We start from the raw sequence: 14,102 nt of genomic DNA, 5'->3' as shown, positions 1-14,102 counted from the left end.
TTTCTGCAGGAAGCCTCACTCCCCAACTTCTGGTAGTTTGCCAGTGGCTTGTGGGCTGGAGAGAGCACTTCTGTGGGCTAGATATTTGACACCCCTGCTTTAACAACTCCTGCATTAAACCCCAATGAGCCCATATAATTGCTGCAAATTAAATTGGGCCCCATTTTCTTGTGAAAGTATCCCTTCTCATTCTGATCCAGACAAAATATAGCTTTTCCAACTTTGGAGAATCCACAGCCCCCTGGGGGTTTACAGACTTTACTTTCAGCATCACAATTGCTAATACATCATCAATAGCTTTCAATTTAACAAGAAAAATAAATAAAATCACTTTAAAATGAAAAAAGCCACTAAAAAAACCTCTCAAACAAACAAAAAAAGAAACTCTGGCAGGCAGACCGAGGACACCAGAAAGGAACAAGGATTCCATGTTTTATTCGCCGGCTGTCTTATGCTTGCTTGGTAATTCCAGCCTATAGGGAACCCCAAAACTACACATCAAATGGTGCCTCCACTAGTCCAGTGTCCTGTCAGCTATACCCATTTCTGAAGTCTCCAGGGCTGCACATTACAAATTCAGGAGAAAAACAAGAAAACACAACGTGCAAAGCCTCTCTCTTGACAAGCCATATGATGCTTTGCTTAGTTTGTCATTTTAAGCTTCTTGCTTGATACTGCCTGATAGTTCTCTGTATTTTTGTGTTTCTTCTTAGATGGACCAGAGTTTTTGGCTTGGTTCTTGCCATCAGGCAGTTTCATCCGCTGTCTTAAAAGAGCGATTTCCCGTTTCTCTTTCCGCTCCTCCATCTCTATGATGTCATCAGCAAATAGAGCTTTAAGAGGCCAGATCAGTTTAGGAATAGTTGGAAAGTCACTAAAACGTATCTGAAATGTAGAGTCACATATTAACATTCTATCTTGTGCATTTCACAGCAACAACATCTAGGCTCTAGTCTCATTTGCCTGCCCTGTCCTATCTGACTGCAGGCTCTTTGAGGTGTACAGAATGAGACATAACGCCTAACAGACAGATACAATGGGTGCATCTACACATGCAGGCACGTGCACTTGCAGCAGCTCAAACAGGAGCAGCACAAATTTGAGCTCGGGATTTTTGCCTTAGTGCACATGCCTGGACGTGTGCTTTGGTATGAGGCAAGTTGTGCCACTTGGAGCAAAATAACCCTGCCCAGCTCCTTCTGGATTTGCAGCCAGGGGGAGCTACAGCCTAGGACCAGCCCCTGTGCTGGCTCTAGCAGTATAAAAACCTACCCTGACAAGCAGCTCAGGAGCTTCTGGGGGCCCCTTCTGCAGGCAGAGAGAAACCCTGGCACACATGAACCTCAAGTGTGCCAGGCTGCAGCCCCTCCACCTCCAGCCCCTCCTCCTGAGGTTCTGGTTGAATTTCACCCCCCACCTTTTTGTTTTTGGTCACCCCATCTTCAGCCCCACCAAGTCCCGGGATCTCCTGGGCAACCTCCTCCTGACCCTGGCCAAACGGGCTCTGTACTTGACCAGGAAGGAGGCTCTGGCCAGGAAGGTGCCTGGACACTGTGAGGCTGCTGTCTTCTCCCTTATCTGTGCACGTTTCCAGGCCAGAAACCAGAGCGTCTGTGGAGAACCAGCTTCCCGGTTAGCTCCTGTCCTACTTTTTCCCCACTGGGGTATTTTTTGATACCTTAATCTCCAGGTATCAAGTTTTGAGCCCACACTGCAAATACACAGCACGGGGAATACTTCTTTGTTCATAGCATGCCTCTTCTAGTGTCTCAAACTGGTCTGGGATGCTGCAAGAGGCACGTGCACACTCATCTGGACACGTCCAATGGGGCTAGGACCTCAGCTAGCAGCCTTTATTGTAATATAGTTGCTACTGTAATATAAACAACTTCAATCTCTGGTACTTTGGCTGGATGCTTTCAATTGCTATGTATTGTTTACAGTACTTATAAGGAAGTAGCTTGTTAATGAGGTGTTAGTGTTTTTTTGTTACATACAGGTGCATCCAGAAGCCAGAAAGGAAGGTAGCATAGTAAGGAGAAGAAATGAATTAACAAATAATAGTAATCTGATACACAGGAGCAGTTTGAAAGAAATTAAGTGACCCAGGGATGGCTGCCCCTTGGCCATATACAAGAGTAGAATTTAAAACAAGTAGAGCAGACCTCTGATTATAAAAAGCAGATTACTGGGCAGCACCTTGATCTCCTTAGAACAGTGGTCCCCAACCAGCAGATCGGGGAACCTCTTTTAGGCAATCCTAGGCTGGGGTGGTTGGGTGCATTTGTCCCCACCCCAACCCAGGTCAGTCTGGAGGAGGGACAGGGTGGGGGCCAGATTGAGTCCACTGCAGGTGAGGAAGGGACAGTGTGGCCCAGCCAGGAGCAGGGGAAGGTAAGTGGGGCCCCAGCCCGGCCAGGTGGTGGGAGGATTGGAGCCTGGGGGCTCATCCAGGGGTGGAGACCGGGGGCTCCCGCCACTGAGCACAGCCCAGCAGAGGCCCTGGGGGCGTGTAACCCCACCCAACCCTGCATGGGGCAGAGGCAGCTGCCACTGCGCCTTGAACCCTGCTGCAGCTGGCCACATGTGGGCACAGCTCAGCCCAGTGGCAGGATGCACATGACATCCAGCTGCTCCCAGGCCAGCTGCAGCAGGGCTCAGGGGCAAAGCCCAGCCCACAATGGCAGCTGCCTCTGCCACACAGATCTGGGGGGGGCGGTCCCGCCAAACATGGGGCAACGCAGGCAGCTGCAGCGAGGGAGAGAACGGGGCTGGAATAGGGGCAGGCCCTGTAGCTGGGGCAGGGTGGGATGGAGCCACAAACTGCTCATCAGGGGGGCATGAAGAGAGGGAGGCACATGCCCCCATATCTGCACGCAGGACGGGCTGCAGTTGTGGGCTGGGCTGTTCCCAGCGGGTAGGCTGGCCTGTGCTTGCTTGGGCAGGCAGCAGCAGTGGCACTGGGAGCAGGGCTACAGGGGTGCTGCAGCCACCCAAAAATTTGCTGTTGCTCCTGCAACCCCTGCTGCCACCACCTGCCCCGAGTGCAGCACAAGCCAGCCTCTGTCGGGAGCAGCCTGATGCATCCTTCCCCTCCCCGTCTGCCCATTCCCCCTCCCCCCAAAGGCATGGGGACCATGTGCCCAGGATCTGCACAGGTCGGAGTGGGGTGGGGCGCTTGCGCCAGGCTGGTCCACGCTGTGCTCGGGAAAGGTGGCAGCAGTGCTGGGAGCGGGGATTGGGGGCTACAGCAAATTTTCAGGTGGCTGCAGTCCCCCCATAGCTCTGCTTTCAGCACCACCGCTGCCCAGCCCAAGCACAGCATGGGAAAGCCTCCCTACTGGGAACAGCTCAGCCCCAGCCTGCAGCTGCAGCCTGCCCTACCCCATCCCACATGTACATGCCCCGCCCCCCCCATGCCCTCCTGGGGTGCATGCCCCCCATTCCCCATGCCCCCTGGATGAGCTGCTCGCAGCTCCCTGGTGCTAGCCCCTGCTCCAGCCCCACTCCCTCCCTCGCTGCCGTTGCGGGGTGGGGGGAAGGGAGCTGGGGTCTCAATCTGCCTCCCCACCACTTTTCCCCTCCCCCCACACTTTCCAGCTTGGGGGCGTGCCCCCAAATAATTTTTTCTCCCTCTGCTTTGATCAGCCCCCCCCCCCACCAATTCCCTCCCCACAGACCTACCTGCTGTGCGTCTGGGGGGGTGGGGGGACTAGATTTTGTAGATCTTGGGTTGCTTTTAAAATTCCAAAAGTGACCTCTTACTTAAAAAGGCTGAAGACCACTGCTTTAGAGGTACCAACTGCTAATGAACAACTATGCTAAAAAAAAATTAGCAGATGGGGGAGGAAAAAAAGAAAAGACGACATTTCTGTAAAAAGCCAATGTTAGAAATAAGCCCTGATACACTTCTACTAGGTGTACTAATAAAGATTTTCGTAACCTTTACCAATAGCAGATTATTAACCAGCCATTAAAAAAAAAAAATTAAAAAAAAAGGGCCAGTATGGATCCGATAACCGATTTACAGGAATGCAGCTGGGCAACATAGACAGCAGTGTCCTGCCAGTAAGGTGGGGGGAGGGGGAGGGAGCAGATCAAAGCCCCCATGGTGTGGGAGGGAGCAGGGCAGGACAGACTCAGCTGCACAGGGCAGGCGCAGCGACAACACTGGGAGAGGTGGCTATGAGGAATTTTGGGGTGGCTTTGGCCCCCACAAACCTCCCCTAGAACCAGCCCTATGCGGCACACTCCACGCATCCCCTGCCCATCCTGCAATACAGGGCTCCCAAGGGAAGGCAGCAGAGCAGAGTGTCCTGAGCAGGGTTGGCGTTAGGGGGGAGTCACCTGCAGCTCCATCCCACACTCCGCCCCAGAGTCCCATTCACCACCCTGGCTGGGCAGCACCTGCCCCCGCTCCACTCCCTCCCTTACCATGCCCAGCTGCATTCCTGGCCACATGCATGCTGTGGCTATGCACCAGCACACAGCATTTATCAGTGACATTCTCAGCCAAAAAAAGCCAGTTGACGATAATGTTAATTTTCCCATTATCAGTGCTGATCCAATATATCAGTGCACCTCTAACTTCTACCCAGCTGGATCTCAAACAGTATATCCCAGTCAGTTTTCATTATTCCTGAACATATTATTAGCAGCATGTGCAATAATGAAAACAAACAAGTGCTTGTGCTAAGACTTTTGCTGTCTGCATTTCACCCAGTTTCAGCATCACCTTCTTAAGGGTCTATTCTAGTTTTTGTTAGCAGCCACCAGAATGTGACTTCTTAGTCCTTACTGTTCAAGTGGCAAAGAAAAGTGTTATCTTTCCACATTCCTCCACTTGGCTTTTATGCCAATGTAATTGGACAAAACATATTACTTGCTGTAAAGTTGTTGCCAGCCTGGTACACAGAGGGCAGCTGTACAGAAATGGGGGCAGAACCAGAACAAAAAGGAGAAACCCAGTCTAACTAATCCTGCTGTCACCAAAAAGGTGACGTGTTCCACTAAGCACAAGGTAGCCCTTGCAAAATTTCAGGTCCTTTACGATCAAGCCTATGCTTAACACAACAGCTCATCTAGGTTTGCTACTGCATGACTGGCAACAGCACAAAACAAATTCAAAAAGGGTTGTTACAAAATGGCTGGTAATAAACTTTTGTGGCCACAGGGGACAGGACAAGAAATAATGGCTTTAAATTGCAAAAGAAAAATTTTGGTTTGGATGTCAGATAGAACTTTCTGGTTAAACATCAAAGAGCCTGCAGAATCTCCATCATAGGAAATTTAAAAGCAGGTTAGACAAGAACTTGGCTGGGATTATCCTGCATTGTGTAGGTGGCTGGAGTAAACAAGTCACCTCCTAACCAGACCTTCCTCCCATCACACCTATGATTCTGTAAGAGCAGACACAGAAGAATTTCCTCCAGGTACCTCCTAAACTGTCAAATTTGCCTGAACCTATTTACTGCAGTTTACTGAAAACCTCACTCTCACTATCCAACAAGCAGCACATGCCTACCTGAGCAAGATTCTCATCTCCACATAAAAGCTACCAGGAAAACCCACTTTACTCAGAAAGCTTTTCTTCTTTTTTTTTTTTTAAAGTCTACTATTATCTAGGGCAAAAGCACATATCATTAACGCAGCAAAGTACTCAAGACAATCTAGTGCTAAAGAGGTCCTACTACATAGAATAGATGCAAGATCTCTTGAAAACCTGCCTCAAAAGCTCCCAACTTACCTGCATGTGGTCAAATGCAATTCCAACCTTCTCAGTGAAGTGTGCACTGAATAGTGGAATTTTGGCATACCGTTGGCTGAAATGATTTAATACAATGAATTCAGCATTCATCTTCATTCCACTCTCTATCGCCTGGGAAGTTGTGCTGCAAAGGAACCACAAGAACTCAAGATAATTAACAGAGCGTTGAAAGCAGAGGTGTAACAGTCTATTCCACAGACAAGACTCAGTATCTCATAACACTGCTTCTCAAACCTCAAGTCAGCCTTGAACAGTGCTGAGCCTGAGCACACACAAGGACAGAAAGCTAAATGATCCAATTCGTTACCTCAGTCCCAAGTCTAAGAGTTGTAGCTAGGAGCCCTCACTTCCACTCAGAGCTATTCTACCTTTAGAGTAATAACTCTATATCCCGAGGTGAATATTTCTGAATAGCTTCCCTGTGCCAGAATCTCCTTCCTGGAAGCAAGTGGCCTTATATGCAATAATCACCCAGAGGTACTCTACCTGTGCATCTTCTCTATCGCTTCCACTTCCAAGTCATCTTCCAATGTTGCTTCATGGATTAACAGTGTAGCATTTTTCCCTGTGTAAGACCATATATTTAGTATTCTTGCTGCAGAGCTCCACACAAGTGGCAAAGAGCAGGATTCTTCACTAAGTGTACACCTATCATGCTCATTAGGGGACATTCATACCTCATCTCCCTATATTTCCAGCAGTAAATCCACAAAAAAAAGAGACCATATCACAAAGTGATCTGTTAAAGAATTCATGTTAAGTCACTTGGCAAGTGTATTTCGCATTTGTTACAATGTAGTAGAACTCACTAGTTCACAAACAATAAGTGTATGTATTCAGTTTAATAGCCTCTTTTTGGAGCACACAACTCCTCCCAAGGCCACTCAGGCATAGGTAACACTGATGTTAGCTGGAGTAGATTGGAGAAGGTTTATCAGCATCTTTTAGTAATAGCCTAAGTACCTCTTGCAAAGTAACTCTAGCTTACTTTTACTCCCAATGCATTTTACTCACCCATTTTGACTAAAGCCTCACAGGGCATCGTGTCACCAGAATAGACTATTTTCCAACCAGAATTGTGGATCATTGAACAAGCGAAGGCATTTCTACAGTGATTAACCTCACAAGTCTGAAACTGAGCGAGACCACAAGTGTTATCAACCATAAGTCTCCCCAACTCCGTTTGTCCCTGTACCCTAGAGGTTGGTCAGCTTACCTCTGCAAAGCCATATTTCTCTAGCAGGGAATTAATAAATGTTTTAAATTTACATTTTTCAACTTTACAATCTTCAACCAGTGAACTGGCAGGAATCAGACTGTAAGAATAAAAAAAAAGGAGAAGATGCTTATGAAGTACAGGCTTAAATAAAAACTGTTCATGTCAGGAAAACAATGAGCTCCAACGAGGGAGAAGCATATCTATAGTGAAGCAAGGTTTCCTGAGGAGCAACTCATTTACCAGGTACTTGCTGGGGCAATTTACATTTTGCCTTTCTAACCTCAGACTGAAAATCCTCATGTGTCATTCTTTAAATCCCAAACTAAGTGCCTTAAAAACACAGCTTCTGCCACCTGTGCCTTTATTTACAGCTTTCCTGTTCTACTTCATGCCCTAAAAGCCAAGTCCTTTCCAAAAAGTACTCTTTCCCCAACCTCAAACCAATCTTTTAGGAATTGTTTTCTGTCTTGTCCTACCCCTCCCTCTTGCCTAAACGGTGGTTCCAGGCCCACCATTGTCTTATTTCATACCAAACTCTCCAGGAGACTATTTGCTAGATTGAGGTGCCATGCCAGACAAATTCAATAGCAATAAACAGCATCTTCCCCTTTCCAGATTACAATACACACACAACAACAACAACAAAAAACCCCCCAAAACCCCAAGAGACAGGGAAGAGTCCAAGCACCCTCTACTACGTTAGAACGCAGAAGCCTACCAAACCAGTAGTCCAGTATCTGCCTTGCCCCATGCAACACCTTCTGCAGTGCCTCCGCTAAAAGTGAGATGTGACCCCCCACAAACCTTTTTAAATAAGAGAGACTCTTGGCAAGAGGTTCTCTTGTCCATCCATGTCATTGATCCCTCAAAAAAAGGCCAGGATTCTAGGACTTTTTTCTTCTTCTTCTTCTTTTCTCAAAGTTTAGTGTCTAAGCCTACATGACTGGCCTAACAACACACACCTGTTGTTAGGTACTATTAACTGTGGACCACTAGAGCAACTGTAGTAGCAGTAGGTTAGTCTAAAAAGGCTCAGATAATTGTATGAATGGGAAACAGAGGCAACAGAGGATCAGCAAGAGGCAGGGGCCAGCCAGAAGGTACTGCCAATAACATTACTCAAACTCTTTAATGACAACAACCACTGGTGTGTTGGTTTATTCAGTTTTCTGGTTTTCCAAGCCCTCCTCCCTAAGGCTGAGGCAGAACTCTAATCTATGTGAAGAGATAAGAGCACTTCAGGTAGAAATCTACCAGCCTGTTCAGGCCCTCAAACAATGCCAGGCTGTGCAGCAAGCATCACTTCCTTCTGCCTTTGTAATATTGAACAGAAGGGCCAGGACACATATTCACACCTGTGAAGTCATTAGTGGTCTTTGCTTATACATGGCTACCTTGGGTGCACACATGTTCTGGTAACCCAGCCATATACCGTAAAACTGTGAAAAGCAAGATTACAGCTCAAGAAGGACCCGAACAACCACTCCAAGTACTTTACTAGCATGTTGCAGTTCCTTAGCTAGCAATCCTTTACCCAGCCTCAGTGCAAAACAAATCTCCAAAGCCTGAGCATGTTCAGGATAAGTGAGAAGCTCATTTACATTCAAAGCAAGATATTTGGTCAGTCTCTCTTTCAGTTTTTGCTTTGGGAGATATTGTTCTATTAAATTTTTTTCTGACCATTTATGTTAATCAGAAAAATAAAAACAGCACATGGCCCATATACAGATCATACTGCTGTGTGGGAAGGCAACAATTTTTTCTGACAAAGATGAATGTATTTGACAATGTATTTATAGTACTTCCCACTACCTGTAATTAGGCAGGAATAGACTCACTTGAAATGACCAAGGATGTGCTGGCAGCAGTCATGGTACTGGTGAAGCCAAATCATGATCTGTTTGGGAGCAATCAGCAACAGTGGCCTGGATGATCGGCCCAGGGATGCCTGAAAGAGCCAATCAATAATAGAAGAGTTTCATAAGTCAGATAGAAAGTAAAACTCAGCTTGGGGAAAATAAAGGTACAGCTCTATCCCACAAGGCACTATTCTGAGCTTGGCCTGACATTTTAAATATCAGTGGTACTTACAAAAGCTCTATGTCTCTCTAGTAGAATCTTCAACAAGCCCTAGAAGAGAGGGTTCAGAGTAAACATCTGACAAAGCCATCAATATGTAATAAACTCACATGAAAAGGCTGCCGTAACACAGAGCTGATTTCACAGGCACTAATCAATATCGTGGTGAAACCTGGAACTCTCCCTGATTGAGTGAGCAGGGGAGAGGGCAGAGCAGCAAGGGAAACCTGTAATAGGAGTCCCCTGCCCAGTTACTGAATTAAGGCTAAATGAGGCCCATGGAATTGTGAAAGCAGGCTAACTGAGGCCCTGTGGGTAAGAGTGGGCTACAGTCCTAAACTAATGCATTGGTAAGGGAGGTGGCAGGTTATTAAAAGTAACCCAACTAGTGATATAAAATGTATGATTTCAAGACCAGGTGTTTGGTCTGGTATTTGAAACAGACTGTTTGACAGGTGAGGTGGGGAGGTCACCAGTGTGCTAGAGAGATGACCCCCTCCTATAATTACATTATACAAGTTGTCATAATTTTCCATGAATTATGGAAATAATTATGGGAGGGTTGAAGTCATTTTGGATTTGGGTAAATCTGGGCACAGTATTACACCCACAGTGAAGCAAGCTAGCCTGTCAGTAGGTTGAAGCTTTTTGTGCAAGCAAATTCCAAGCTATAAAGAGTGTGGATACTACCTCCAGTCACAACTGAAGTCTCTAAACAGCACCAGAAACAGTGGCAGCAAGTACTGCAATACGACAGTCCAATACCACTAGATGGTTAAAATCAACATCTAAAAAAAATGATGATCACAATTCTTAGTGGCAGAGCAAGGCAGCACACTGGCTGCTGTCACAACCAAATTAAGTAGTGCCCATGTCACAAACAAGTAAAACCATTCAAAACAGTTTTTTCTGAACTAGGTTAACCAAGGGTTAACAATAATGATAGTAACCGCTTTTTTTTTGCTGCGCATGTCAAAGAGATTTATAACTGCGACACTAACTAGAAATGAAACTTAGCCTTCTGTGCCGTACATAAATTATTATAACTGGTCAGAGAAAACAGGGAGTAACCCTGTGAGATAACACCCTAGCGAAGACCACCAGATAACTGGCGATTCTAATTAAATTTATGACGTGACAAAAAGCAATTGGCTATTACACAAATAAAACCCGTCTTCACTTCCGTGAAGAACGGGAGACCTCCACGCACACACCTAAAAAAACCTCTGAACGTATGCGTGAGAATAACTGACAAATTGATCGCTTGTCAGTCTCCCCCGTCTCGACCTTATCAGACATAAATCAACGACCTGCCGGCCCGATTTTTTCTCCGTTTATCTGCCCGACCAAAGAACTTCTATGCAGACCAACCTTCGAACCTTAAGCTGTAACTAACCAAGTATCTCTGACCTCCGCTATTCACCACCTTGACGGCGTAAGTAAATAATCTTGCTTTGCAACCGATAAGTGTCCGCCTAATTAATTCCACTCCAAGCGTCACAAGTACCCGCCTGACAGCCTTCTAAGGCCCCGGACCCTTATCTGCCCGGGTGGGAGTCAGGGAGAGCTGCTGGCCGGCTGCCCTGGGTCCCGACAGCTGCAAGCATTGGAACAGTTACCAAAACAATCACAAAGGAAAAGACACCTCAAACAAAGGAAACAAGGAACAAACTTCAGAGAACCTGACATGACATAAGCTGCTGCTGAAATAGTAACACACACACACACATCGCACAACAACTCAGGCAAAGTTTTCTTGCAAAAAACTCACGGTATGATGGTCAGCATGTAAATGGGACACAAATGCAGCTTCTATGTTACAAAGGACATTGTCAATCTCCCCTCCATAATGGCGGCAGAGCTGGCCAAATGTTCCTTCTCCACAGTCCAGGAGCAGGGATTGGGTAGAGCTGCCAAGAGAAAGAGCAGGTGTGTTTTTGGCAGAAGCCAATGAGAAACAAATGATCTCTGTCTGACATTTCAGTTCAGAAAGGGCCATGTTCCAGACCATGTGGTAAGAGTCAGCAGACTCACAGCACTTCTGCCCCTAATGCCATCTCTCTTCAGGGAGAAAAAACCAGAGGAGCTAAAATCAGAAACAGTTCAGTTTTTATAGTCCATTTACTTCTTGTTCTCTGCAGTGAGGCTGTCAACATGAGGAAACAAATGATGCCATGCAGAAAGAAGCTTTTAATGAACTTCCAAAGGGAGGCTGGAAATAGTTTAAGTACTCTGAAATAGTACTTCTATTCTAATCGGTATTCTAATATTATAAAAGCCTAAGTCTGTCTGTCCAGCTGTCATACTTTATTTGCACTCTGATTGGCTGATGGAAACAGCCACTCAATCAGATTGCTCTAAGCATGGAGGAGAGCCGCCATGATACCAAAGCCGCGTTGAGGACTGGACAGAGGGTCGGGGAGCTGGCCTCGGCTCCCCCACCCTGCTCCCTGCAAGAGGTAGAACAGCAGCAGCATGGGGCATTAGGTGGCGGCACTCCATCCCAGACCCTCTCCTCTGTCATTTTTGACGGGCACTTGGCTAGTATTTTATACACTGGCCTATCTCTAGTGTAACTTTAAAAAAACCCAGGTGACCTCTCCTCCCCCAATCTCTGCATGTTTCTCGAGAAGAAATTCACCTGGTATTTATCAAGGTGGAGCTAACATTCCGGGTTTTCATTGGGATCGCAGAGCCTGTTCCTAAGAACACGATTTCTGGATAAGCTTCTGCTCTTCCTAGAGAAGGTATACAACATATTTGCATTAGTGACAGTAAGAGCAACCCACACTATAGTAAATTTGGCTCTAATCTAATTTAAGAGTCCACTTAAGTGTTAGAATTTAGTCAGAATACAGCTCCTGGGAAGTATCAACCTACAGATTCTCCATAGGATCATTACTAGAAGGGGATGGGGAAGAACAGACAGAATTCTCTGGGAAGTGGAAGCAGAACACCTGGATTCATATATAGGTGTGCACTGATAAAAATTTTTGAGGCTCATACTGATAGCCAATTATTGGTATCAGCTGATATGGCTGGTCAATCCAATTGCTGATATGCAGCCTGGCAGCTTGGAGAGCAGCATCTGGCCAGTAAGTCTGTGAAGAAGGGGAGGAGACAGATCGAGGCCTCTGTGGTAGAGGGAGTGGGGCTGAGTGAGGATGTGGCAGGTGGCTCATCCATGGGGTGTGGGGGTGGGGTGGCAGCTCCAGCTGCTGCATGCACCCCTGGAAGAGGCATGAGGAACATGCCCCCCAGATCTGTGCAAAGGGTGAGGGCAGCACCAGGATCTTTCCAGAGGGGGGTTAGGCTGGGGCCATGCTCAAGGTGGGTGAAGGCACTAAGAGGAGGGCTACCAGGGGCAGGGGGGCAGGGGAGCTACAGCCAGCCTGGCCATAGCCCCCCTCCTCCCCGAGTGCAGCCCCAGGCCAACCCCCCCTACTGGAAAGAGCCCAGCACCACCCCCAGCCTGCAGCTTCAGTCCACCCTCACCCTGTGCACAGATCCAGAGCGGGGGGGGCATATTGTCCCCATGCCTCCCCCGAGGGTACACACAGCAATGGGAGCCACCCCTCCACCCCCAGGTCCCCTGAATAAGCAGCTCACACCTCTGTGCCATACCCCATCCCACCCCAGCTAGGCAGCACCTACCCTTGCCCCAGCCCCAGCACTTACTCTTCCTCCCTCGCCACAGGGGCCTCAATCTGCCGCCCAACCCCTGACACCCCTTCCCACCAGGCTTACCAGCTACACGCTGCTCTCCAAGCTACTGAGCTGCAACCTGGCCGCATGCATGGCACAGATGCACCCATGCACGGCACAGATGCACCCATGCACATGGCATTTACTGGCAACATTATCACCCATATCAGCCAAAAAATGCCGATTGATGATAATGTCAATTTTCCTTTTATCAAAGCTGATATGATATGGACTGATGTATTGGTGAACCTTTATTCGTATATACATATGAGCAAATGTAGCTAGTCAAAACCTGTGACAGACAGTAGCTATGCCACAGAAAGGGACCCAGCCCTTTTAACAGCCTGTCCTCCAATCCACCTGTTTTTACTACAGAGGGCTCTGGTGAACGCACAAAAAAACCCAAACACACACAGACTGATATGGTTCTATTCTGATATGGGAGCATCACTTCAAATGGAGGTGAAGCCAGATGACCAGAGCTGGGCATTCAAGAAGAGACCTATTGTAAGTCAGTCATTAACTTTTCCAGTATCCGATTTGGACTCTTATTTTTACTGCTCTGAACACAGAGTTAAAAGCAAAACCAAGCTTCAGTTGGCTTGCATTTAATCTCTCCCCTACAGTGGTAGAAACACAATACTAGCCATCTCAAAGCAACAACTGCCTTATGCCACACTAACTAGTAAGCACAGAGACAATGAACTTCCACCCCATGTTCTGGGTTAAGCAAGCCATTCAAAACAGCCCTAATACTACACAGGGTTCATTAACCTGAAGGCTAACTAGACTATTTCATGGTGACACTATTCCTTCAGAAGACTCACATAAGCCTGCCCCTCTTCCCCTGTAAAACCAGGCCCATTTGCCAATTAAATCAAAGCACGTGGTCATTTCAGACGGCCTCAAGCACCTTCTTTATCCAATGTGACTGGTCCAGCCTGCAGGTTCTCTTTGCACTCCTTCACACAGTCCTGGAAGTTAGGAAGCTCCAGTGCTTCAGCCACATATTCACTGGAATTGCAAACAGTAACCATATCCCTGAAATGACAAACAGGCTACAGATCAGAAGGGAGGGATCTAACTGGAAGATGGTTAATTTTTGGAGCAAAGCACCAAACTACAGCTTAAAGATTGCCTTATGACAAGAGGTTCAAGTGACCCCTCTATGTTCTGTTTCTCGTGCATGTACGTTTCAAGTGTACATGACTGGATTTTGTTGGTTGAGAATGCTGGTTTGACTGTGGCTATCACACAGACATCGTTACAGGCCTCCAAAGCCAAAATGGGCAGGCGCAGCACCACAGTTCCTTCTTACTGCCCCAGCAGCCA

The 14,102-nt window shown here is 47.1% G+C and overlaps 1 protein-coding gene across 2 annotated transcripts in view; it reads right to left on the bottom strand.

Annotated features, from left to right (window-relative positions):
• Window positions 1–221: 221 nt before the first annotated feature.
• The window catches only part of ELAC2 (elaC ribonuclease Z 2), a 32,637-nt gene continuing 18,756 nt past the window's right edge, over window positions 222–14,102 (bottom strand). For both annotated transcript variants that reach the window (XM_014598159.3, XM_059732608.1), the window contains exons 15-24: window positions 13,684–13,811; window positions 11,707–11,803; window positions 10,837–10,975; window positions 9,078–9,116; window positions 8,825–8,934; window positions 6,984–7,083; window positions 6,782–6,902; window positions 6,254–6,332; window positions 5,747–5,891; window positions 222–885 (exon numbers count right to left, since the gene is read on the bottom strand). In XM_014598159.3, the coding sequence (XP_014453645.2) occupies window positions 643–885; window positions 5,747–5,891; window positions 6,254–6,332; window positions 6,782–6,902; window positions 6,984–7,083; window positions 8,825–8,934; window positions 9,078–9,116; window positions 10,837–10,975; window positions 11,707–11,803; window positions 13,684–13,811 (1,201 nt within the window). In that variant the 3' untranslated portion in view covers window positions 222–642. The remainder of the gene's footprint in view (window positions 886–5,746; window positions 5,892–6,253; window positions 6,333–6,781; window positions 6,903–6,983; window positions 7,084–8,824; window positions 8,935–9,077; window positions 9,117–10,836; window positions 10,976–11,706; window positions 11,804–13,683; window positions 13,812–14,102) is intronic.

The sequence above is a fragment of the Alligator mississippiensis genome, chromosome 8 (assembly GCF_030867095.1).
Source record: "Alligator mississippiensis isolate rAllMis1 chromosome 8, rAllMis1, whole genome shotgun sequence".
NCBI classification, from domain to species: domain Eukaryota; kingdom Metazoa; phylum Chordata; order Crocodylia; family Alligatoridae; genus Alligator; species Alligator mississippiensis.
This window is presented reverse-complemented; position numbering and strand designations above follow the sequence as displayed.